The following is an 11,294-nucleotide window of genomic DNA, read 5'->3' as shown; positions in this document are numbered from 1 at the left end:
AGGGTTTCTTCAACAAAAAGATAAAACGAAAAGACAAAACAAAAAGACAAAACAAAGACAAATACTAACTTCACAGGGTTAAAGACTAAACAGTTTAGCAGTATTGGCAACAACCGAATGAATTTAACAGTCTCAGTGAACTGGTTAATCTAATAATAATACACAAATTTCAAAATAAAAATAAGAGATTAAAAAAACTAACCATCAGTGGTTGATTTTTCATTTCTGACCGTGAATGGTTGTGAGGGTTGCTCTGAGAGATGGAGATAAACGGATTTCGTCGAAAATGGGGACGGATTTCGTCGGAGATGGGTACGGATGTCGCCGTAGAGAGTGAGAGATGGAGATGAGACTGAGTTGTGCTTTAGGGTTTTATGTTAGAGATGATTTGCGATAATAATGTTTACATTTGTGTTGCGAAATTAATATTGTGTTTCGCGTAAAAACATTTGACTTTCGCGTTGCGAATTTGACTATCGCGTTACGAATTTGACTTCTGTGTGCGAATTTGACTTTCGCGTTGCGAATTTGGAAAATCGCAATGCGATTTACATATTCGTGTTGCGAAATTGGAAACTGAGTTGCGAAATTGGAATTCGCGTTGCGAATTTGAGATCGCGTTACGAATTTGTTGGTCATTTTGGCAAATCTAAAAAAAGTTGATGAAATTCGTATATTATAAGACATTTTTTGTCACTGATGTTATTTTCTCTTTCGAAAATAGATCCTCTGAATGTTGAAAATCCATCACCTTGTGAAACTTGAAATCAAACCTATAATTGAGAAAATCAAATGGGGAAGTCCACATGTACATCCTGAGGAAGCAAACATGGGAAACTTTTCTCTCCATATTTTATTACGTTGCGTTTACTCATGAGAACTTATCCTCTGCGCTAGTATAAAATGCAAGATGATCATCAACCGTATCACCCCAAAGAAGAGATCGAAGCAAGGCAAAGCAATACTTTAAAAACAAGACAGAGCCAATATTTCTCCTCCTCTTCTTCTTTAAAATCCCTCGTATATTATTGTGTTGTTAATTCCTTTGTTTTTTGGTTTTTTTTTTGTTTTGGGGTTTCAAAAATGGCATCAATGAAGATGTTTTTCGGCTCAAAACCAAGATATATCTACCCAACCATGGAATTTGATGATGCAAATCTCAACTCTTCATCTGATAAACCTCTTAATCTCTTCGATTTCGACGAGGTTGATGTCTGGAACAATTCAAATGATCCGACAACGACCAACTCGGAACCCAAGAAGCCATTGCCCGGTTCACTAGCTTCGTCTAAGAAAGTTTCCAAGAAGATGGAGATTCAGATCAATGATAACAATAAACACAGGTGTCCCCAAATGGCAGCTGCTTCAGCTTCATTGCCGGTCAACATCCCGGACTGGTCCAAGATTCTCAAAGCGGAATACAGAGAACACGGGAAGACCGACGAAGATGCCGTCTTCGGCGGCGGCGGAGAGGGTGATGACGAAGGAAGGGTTCCGCCGCATGAATACTTGGCAAGGACGAGAAGGGCTTCGTTTTCGGTTCATGAAGGAATCGGAAGGACTTTGAAAGGAAGAGATTTGCGTCGTGTTAGAAATGCTGTCTGGAAAAAAACAGGTTTTGAGGACTAACCCGACAAAAATAAAACCCAGGTTTAATTTTTTCTCTCTCTTTTTTATATACTTATTTAGAGCAAGAAATGGCAAATTTTTAATTGCCGTATATATATATATATATATATATATATATATATATATAATCTGTTCTCTGGTTTTCAGTGTTTTGAGATTCATCAGAGGATTTCTTTTGCTCTGTTTTTTCTTTTCTTTTACATAATGTAATTATTCGACTTTGAGTTTGTCAACAGATCTTAAAGATAATTTGTTTTGTTTTTCTCTTGGGTTGGGGGTGTTTATTTATAAAGGGTCACCTAATTATTTGTGTGATTTCACTTTAATCACTTAATTTTTTTTAAATTATATTTAACGTTATATTTTAGTTTTATATTTTTTAACGATGAATTATTAAAATAAAATCAAAATATAATATGATTTTTAAAAAGAATAATTGAATGACTAAAATGAAACGACACAAACATTTTGGTGACTTAATATGTGGTTACCCATTTATAAAATATGGAATTATTCATGGATGATGGTGTGATTCTAAACTCGTTGAAATGGTGTTAGTTGGCAAGATAGCAACAGGGTAGCTAAGAGCAATACTTTAAGTTAAATTTATTTATTGTACAATTCTATACCAAGCAAATGACAAAGCTAGTTTCTCCTTCTTTTTGTCATTTTTATTATTATTTTCTCGTTTACATAAACCATAATTGTGGATTGCTATACAAGAGAAATAACGAAATAGGAATAGAAAAGGAGAGAGAAAATAGTTGATGATATCCATCATATTTCTCTTGCAATTTCCATACCAAAACTTTGATAATTTGATCCTTTTTAAATCATTAATATTTTTGAAATCATTACACTTAAATTAGTGTCCCTCTCAGAATTTGTTATAATAATTATTCGTAGGACTCTTTCAATTTTGAAATAAAATTATATCTCGATCTGATTTCATTATTCTTTAAGACCCTTTAATCTCAGAATTAGCGAAATTAAATCATAATTCATTTAAAATTTTATAAATATTTAATTTTAAAGGTATCATTTGTTTCAAAGTTGAACAACTTATCACCTTATAATTCAATTATGGTTGGTCATTATTTTAGAAGGGTATCCTTGACATGGTCTTAGTTGAGAAGCATGAAAAATAAGGCGTCTTCGAGTTGAAGCTGGTCAATCTAATTTATAGGCCACATTTCCAACTCATTTCATAATCTGAATGGCCTAAAAGAATCTCAGACTTAATTTTATCGACACTTTGATCTCAATTATGCATCTCAAATGCATTTCCAAACCCCTATTGAGAGCCTCAGTTTATCTGTCACTACAACAAAATAGAGTTTTAGCTGCATTTTTTAGTCCTATAGCGGTGTTTTTAAGCACCGCTAAAAACACTTGCGGCGATAGGAAAAACGCCGCAAGAAGCGTCGGGCATACCAGCGCCGCTAAAGTTAGCGGCGTTTGAAATCAAAAAAATGCCGCAATAGGTCAAGATATATCGTGGCGTTTTTGGAACAAACGTCGTAGGTCGATATCTATAGCGACGTTTTTGGAACAAACGCCGCAAAAAGTCGATATCTATAGTGGCGTTTTTGGAACAAACGCTGTAAAAGGTCGAGATCTATAGCAGCGTTTTTGGAAAAAACACAGCAAAAGATCAGATCTATAGCAGTGTTTCATAATAAACGTCGCAAAAGGTCAGATCTATAGCGGTGTTTTGGGAACAAATGTCGCAAAAGATCATATCTATAGCGGCATTTTTTTGATACAATTACCGCAAAAAGGCTCATAATAAGGAAAAAAGAACCATTAATATCGAAAACTCTAGTCTTCCATGGAAATAAGTGTTCAAATCAGAAAATCGGAAATGATAAGTAATTCATGTCAAGCTTTTATTTCTCTTCAATAATAAATTATAAGGAAAATTAGGAAATAATTTACAGTGGAGTATTCCATGGAAAATATTAGATTATCGATACAATAAGACTAAAAGAGAAAAGCAGAAACTATTCACCAATTTCCGCACTTCTGCTGCAGGGTCATTAGCAAGGGCAAACAAACCATGAAGGTATTTATCCATGGATGTATATAAGGCCTGAAAGACATCAAGGCACAATTCAGGTATTACCCTGAAAGCATCAGAAATTCAGAATAACGTCCATCACAAGAAGAATATAAATGTCCAAACTTCTAAGTTAACTTACAGAAGGCATCAACATAATATATTGGTTTACAGAACCCAATAATGGCTTTCTCAGAGAGGCATGGGGAGACTGAAAAAACTGCTCATAGAAAAACAGATATAGTTAGAAAATTTTAAAATGCTGACAATTTAAAAATACAAATATGCATTTCACCTGAAATAACCGAGGAAGAAATATGTTGATAGGCCTTTCAGCTAAGTGAAGTAGCATAAAGCATGGCTGATGACTGTGTTGGGAATGCTTCAACAAGAGCATCAATTCTTTTCTGAGAAGAGTAGACACTACCAGCAGAACTATAGTTAAAGGATATAAGATCAGCCAAAAATTCAGCAGGATTTGCATGATCTGGGCACTGGCACCTGTTGATTAACCAAATATTCAAGCATAAGTCTCATAATTTCAGATTCTGGTACATTGTTGTTAGATAATTTCATCTAGAAACAGAGCTTGAAAAACAGTCAATTATTTATTAAAGCAAAGAAAAGCAGAAGAAAATAACCAGTTCATGATTTTCAAAAGTGTTTCAAACATGAAATCAATGAAACAATAATATATATATGATGGGTGTGGAGAATATGTGTAGATCATCCGCTTTCCTAAACAAAATGAAAAAACATAGCGAGTTCACAAGATAACGTACAAAGCAATGCATCAGTATCACACATTAACAATATAATGGTAAATGATGAAGCTATAGCAATATTATCTTTTTCCTTGTACTACCAAGTTTTAAGAAGACATATGCGGAAACATGCAGCTATATTTCAAGCATAATGCGAGTGCTAGTGTTACATTAGAAACCTCATCCAGCGTACAAGTATATCGATGCTAATCAGAATCCCTAGCAAGAAAACTCGATGGATAATTTTCGTCCTAAAACCAACCATGAACCTTTTAGAGGTTAAATATTTTTAAATCAAAGGTATTACATGTCCCAGGTTTTGGCAGGCACCTTCCAATCACAAGTCACTGTCAATAAAAATCACTCAATCCGTATAAAAAAATTTAAAACTAAACAAAGAACCATGGTATTCAGGCAGGCAGTGCATTCCGTAATTAACAGGAGCGAAGTTTGATTAGACCCCAAATCTGGAGAAGTATTCCAGTGGCTGATCATGTGCAGTGCCAGCATAAACAAGTGCGCCCTCTGTTAGCAACACGATGTCGTCAAATTTGTCATACATAGAACCTCTAGGTTGATGTATTGAGCAAATTACAGTATGACCATCTTGTGCAAGTAGGCAGAGTGTTTCCATTACTTGCTCAGCTTGGAAAGCATCAAGTCCTGAATGCAACAGACGAAATTGGAAGATTAAAGTCAAGTCTGGCAAAAATATTAATGACCGTACACAAATTCCAGCAGGGAGGTGAAAAAAATATACTCTGCTTAACCTAATATATGGATAACGAAGACCTATCAGGATGGGCAGTTGTGGTCATTCCTAGGTAGACAAAGTAGAGAACTTAAGCTAGCAAGAAACTATAAGATCCTCTCTTAATCAATCCATTATATAGTTCAGTTTGTAATCGTTAGATTATCAACGCATAAGATAACATACCATGAGTACAAAAATGACTGCTTATGCAGTTTCTGCATAACTTATGCTCTTATCTGTACTCTATCCATGGACTACAAGCCTACGATTCAAATCTGCATGCAACACTCGTTGTGGAGGTTTTTTATATCTGTCACTTGCATCTAAATACTGCCTCATGTCCCACTATACATGTAGTTAAGGATTACCCAACCTTAATTTGATATAACTAAGGGGAACACTTTCAAATATCGCGTCTCCAATTGAGGAAATTTAGTATTAAATAGTATTTTCAGTTTTAAACATGTAATTCAATCAAATACCCGGAATGTACTTCATCAAAGAAATGGATAATCTTTGCAAATTATATTACAGTGTAACTAACCCTAGAAAAACCCAATTCTAGTATCGAATAGAAGCATAATCCAATATAAAAAAATCCCCAAAATAAATGGGAACGGTAATCGTATCTCCTCCATTAACATATAACCCAATCAATACCCATAATCCAGTTCCTCGGGAAAAACGAAAAACAACCGAGAAAGAAATTTATGTAAGCTGGTCGGCGTGGAAATAAACGGAGATAGCAAACCTCGGCTCGTGCTAGGATGAAAATGAGATAGTTGTTGAAGTCTGGGAACTGAGAGTAGTGCTGAAGCTGTTTCCAAATCTGAGATTTATCAGCCAAATAAGACGGCGAAATCTGTTGCTCCAGCAGTCCACATATATATTATACACACGTTAGGCTATAGTGGCGTTTGTACAAAAACGCCACTAAAGTACAATTCTATAGCGGCGTTTGTATAAAAACGCCACTAAAGTACGAGTCTTTAACGACATTTGTAAACACAAATGCCACTAAAATATGAGTGTATAGCGGCGTTTGTATAAAAACGCCACTAAAGTACTACTCTGTTGTGGCGTTTGTTGAAAAAACGCCACTATGGATGAACCAATTGCGGCGTTTGTATAAAAACGCCACTAAAGTACTACTCTGTTGCGGTGTTTGTTGAAAAAGCGACACTATGGATGAACCTATTGCGGCGTTTGTATAAAAATGCCGCTAAAGTACTACTCTATAGCGACGTTTTTATAAAAAACGACGCTAAAGTTACCATGTTGTGGCGTTTGATATGTAAACACCGCTATATGTTTAAAATTAGTGGCGTTTACTCCTAAAATGTCGCTAAAAACACCGTTGTAGAGCAATTTTGTTGTAGTATGTACTTTTGAGGGTGGTAGTTGAAATTAATATGTAGTTAGTCTCTTTTTTATATATAAAATAACAAATTTATAGATTTTCGTCGCTTTTAATTCAAAATAATTGATGTTTACTTTAATTTTAAGATTAATTATACGTTTAATACCTAAACTGTTACTTTTGTTCTTTTTTGTAGCTAATTTTTTTTTCAAAACCATACTTAATGTTTAGTTTAGATTTTATTTTTGACATCACGTCGTTAAAAACTTGATGGTGATGTTGATGTGTTATCATAAGGTAATGCCACATTATCATAAAAAAATAGAAAATGACATATTAGCAGTTTTGTTAATTTCTTAACAACAGGTACCAAATTGAAACCTAAACTAAACGTTAAGTATTGTTTTGAAAAGAAATAAAGTTTGAGTACCAAAACGAAACAAAAATAATATTTACATACTAAACGTATAGTTTACCCTTAATTTTAATTAAAAAATATTCTTAAACCTACAAACGACTTGTACATGTATAATTTTATTCAAAAAAAGGGTAAACTATGCCATTAATCCCTTATGTTTTCGGTTTGATCGAATTTGGTCACCACTTTGTTAATTGAGTGCTCTTGGTCCCTAACGTTATCGGTTCGTCTGGTTTAAGTCTCTCGGACCTTAACCTCCGTTAACCCATTAACGGATATGTGACTTTGCAATTAAAAATCATAAAATAACACACGTGACATTTCTAGAATTTTGAACGTTATTATTAATTCTAAACGCCAATTAGCATGAAGATTAAGTTAATTAAATAAATTTAATTAACTTTGAAAAAAAAGTGGAACGCTTAAGGCCACTAAATGTTATTTGATTCATTTTAACAAAAAAAAAAGAATCACAATTTATTTTAAATATGAAAAAACGAAGGGAAATGAAATTTTTTTCCTTTCTCTTTGGTTTTGTTAGGGGTTAATCTGAAGAACGAAGGTTTTTTTCTTCTTCTTTTTCTTTCTCTCTGGTTTTGTTGGGGGGTTAATCTAAAGAACGAAGGCTTTTGTGTTCTTGTCAAGGTGTCGGTTTGCTACTACCTCCCAATTAAGTTGATAGGGGGAGATTTGTTGGATCTCTCCTTAATTGGAGAGGTTCTAGAAAATTTTAGAGCTTTATAGAGAAGTGTAGAATTTTCTAGAACAATCCGGAGAACTCTAGAGAAGTGTAGAACTCTCTAGAAGCTTGTGGAAGAGTGTGAAATCCTATGGAATATTCTGGAGAAGTGTGGAACCTTATGGAAGAGTGTGGAACCTTATGGAAGAGTATGGAAGAATATGGAAGGGAGTGGAAGAGTGTAGAGCTTCTTAGAATGTGTGGAGCATTCTAGATGTAAGTAATCTCCACCATTCATTGTAGAGGTGGAGTAGTATAAATAGGAGTGAGAGACTTCATTCTTAACCATCCAAGAAATCCTAAAATACTAAGAGAGTCCACTTCTTAGAGTGAGAAACTAGAAGAATTAGAGAGCCTCTTTGAGAGAGAATAGAGATAGCTTGGGAAGTCTTTATCCTCAAGCTTGAGTGAGCCACCAAGTGTGAGTCAAATTTTATGAACACATCCTTTAATCCTATTATTCTTTTGTATAGTGGAAGAATCTCCAAATTGGAGAATTATACTCTTGTGCTCTCTTTACTATCCTTAATCTCTAAGTGCCTATATTAACTTCAAGAAGCGGGAAAAACTGTGATTCCCAACAATGATACCATAGTCAAGTTCATTCGTAGCCGTAATTAGCTCGTACAGTTCAAGATGGAGGATAATGTTGCTCATGATGGAGACATGTTCAAGCTCACAGCCAATAACTACTCATATTGGAAGCCGATGATAGAGGACCACCTGTACTGCAAGGATTTGCATGAGCCCATCATCTACAAAGACAATGTAGAAGGCAATAGTGATGCTCAATGGGAGCTACTAAATCGGAAGGACGTTGCTATTATCCATAAGTACATTGATAAAACCCTCTTTGAGCATGTTTCTACTTATACAAATGCTTATGAATTATGGACAAAGCTTGAGTCCATGATTCAAAAGAAAACGCCTCGTAACAAAGCCAATTTAGTTCGACGGTTGGTGAAATTGGAGTATAAGAATGGTCAATGTAACACCCATAATCCGTATAATTATACCTATACAGATTATAGATATCCCACGAATTTTCGAAAATCATTTCCAATTCAAATATCTATTTAAAATTTATTTCCTTAAAATAGTAATTGATATTTTAAAAATATCATATCATAGAATATATATATTTTGTTATAGCAAATTTAATTCAAAAGATTTTTTATGAATAGTGAATAGTGAATAGTGAATAGTAACAGTGAACGGTACACGTGAACAGTGTACAGTATACCGATGCACTGCTACAGTGACGTGAACAGTGCTACAGTACTTTCAAAAATTACATATAAAACTCATAAAAATTAACCTTTCATCACTATCAAGTTACCAATTGTTTTCCAAATTAATTCAACAAAACAAATTTGTTGGGATTTTCGGATGCTCGAATCGACAACCGGAACGGTTTGCAAAGAGGGGTCGGAACGGTTTTGTGTTTAAGGAGTAAGGAGATTGAAAGATAGAGAATTGCACAGCGATTTATAGTGGTTCGACTTTCTCAACCAAAGTCTATGTCCACTACCTTAGCTCCTCACCAAGGATTTTCCAACAAATTCACTAATTTGTTCTTTCTTTTGAGGATAAAGAGTAACCTTACAAACTTCCTAGTTTTTCCGGGCTAAACTAGAACCTTTCCCTAGCTTTTACACAAGCTAAGCTATAACTTTTCCCCTTTACAAAAGGATAAAAATATAAACAAGAAAAATCTCTCTAAGGTAGGTGTTTACAAGAATTAAGCTCACAAGAATAAAATATTTACAAGAGAAAGATGAAATAAGATTGAAAAACTCTTCTCTTGTGTTTGATTGTTTGGATAGTTGTTCTCTTTCTTCTTCAAGTGTCCTTAGCTTGTATTTATATCTTGGAATGTGTTTGAATTCGTATATAGTCGTTGGGGATGTTTTGGAGCTGTTTGAAGATGAGAAACAATTAATAAAACAGCTTGGAGCGTGGGGGGAAAATCGGTACCCCCTCATAGGGAATCGGTTCCCTAAGTGCAATCTGTTTTTGACCGTTAGACAGGGGGAATCGGTACCCCTTGGGGGGGAATCTGTACCCCCTGGACAATCTGATTTTTCTTGAAACCCTTTAAAAAGAAAATATTTTTGGCTCGATTAAGGCTCGAAATACTTTGTAAAATTGTTTTAAAATAGTTTAAGTATAAAACACAATTTTACACTTTAGTAAGGATTAAAATGAACTTTGAAAGACTTGGAGTAATATTTTGATATTCGAATAATTACATCGAATATACTTAGAAAATCTTTTGTAAAATCTTAAAATTCATTTAACTTAATTTGTTATATCGAAACATCAAAATGTTTTCAACAATCTCCCACTTTTTGATATAATAAAACATTTGAGTACTTTTAAGATTTTGAAATAAAGTTTGAAATTACTCCCCCTTACTTTAACACTTCTCCCCTTTAACACCTTAACACTTCTCCCTCTTTTTGTTAAATCAAAAAGACTCTAATCTTTGAAGTTCAAAATAACTTTGGAGAGTAAGTAGTAAATTTGACATTTTAAAAATCATTTGAAAAAATCAAAGCTCCCCCTCAATAAATGCATTCCAAATAAAATTTGCTTTTAGGATCTTGACACTTAAACAAAATTGAATTTCAACAAAGAATAACAAACATGTTATTAGCATATGAAATTCAATATATCCAAGACTAAAATACTTTATGCAATACCAATTGTTGAATTTAAGATCATATGCATAAAGTTTTCTAAAAATGTTATGCATTTGAAAATTTTTGATATCAATTATTAGAGAGATATCATTTTTATTTAAACCACATGCATAAACATTCAAATTTAGGTCAAACTTTTTTAAAGATTTATAAAATCAAAGTATTTGAAAAGTTGATATCAACTGTTAGAGAGATATCATTTGCAATAAAACAAATTTTGACCAAAAATTTATTATGATGAACTAAAAATTCTGAAAAATCATTACAACTTTAAAATGTTCATCATAATCATCTTTTCAACATACATGAGATTAAAACAATGATACATAATCATTTAAAACCAAAACTCATGCATGCTTAAAATCAAATGAGCAACTAAATAATCCAAAATTAAAAGTATTAAGCTTAGAGGTTACCCATTTCTTTTTCATGTGTGGCTAGAGCATCTTGAATATCATCATTTTCATCACAATTGCTTCCACACAACTACAAGAGAAATTTAAGTAGATTTTGGTATCCAAATTGCTTTGGATCCTTGAACGTTAGTTACAATGCCCCTTGTTCCTTTTGGAACCCATACTTGCCTAATTTTAAAACATTTTCTTTTCTTCAAAGGACAAGTATGTTCCATATGACCATGATAATGACAATGTGAGCATATTGTCATTATTGAACTAAATGAATTATTTAAAATGATTTCTTTTTCTTTTGTTAAGCATTCAAGCTTAACTTTTAAATCAAAAAATTCTTTTTCAAAACTTTCAATTTTTATTTTTGAAAGCTCTAAATCCTTTTTCAAAATTTCATTTTGGCTTTCAAAATCTATTTTTGTTTTCAAAAGAAAATCGTTTTTGATTTTAAATTTT

General features: G+C 33.3%; 1 protein-coding gene across 1 annotated transcript; it reads left to right on the top strand.

Annotated features, from left to right (window-relative positions):
- Positions 1–1,083: 1,083 nt before the first annotated feature.
- LOC120128281 lies at positions 1,084–1,658 on the top strand. Its single transcript, XM_039145989.1, has one exon. The coding sequence runs from the start codon at positions 1,084–1,086 to the stop codon at positions 1,627–1,629; it is 546 nt and encodes a 181-aa protein (XP_039001920.1). The 3' UTR covers positions 1,630–1,658.
- The last annotated feature ends 9,636 nt before the right edge of the window (positions 1,659–11,294 follow it).

The sequence above is a fragment of the Hibiscus syriacus genome, unplaced genomic scaffold (assembly GCF_006381635.1).
Source record: "Hibiscus syriacus cultivar Baekdansim isolate YM2019G1 unplaced genomic scaffold, ASM638163v2 tig00001518_pilon, whole genome shotgun sequence".
NCBI classification, from domain to species: Eukaryota; Viridiplantae; Streptophyta; class Magnoliopsida; order Malvales; family Malvaceae; genus Hibiscus; species Hibiscus syriacus.
Note: the sequence above shows the minus strand (reverse complement) of the source record. Positions and strands in the feature narration are given on the sequence as shown.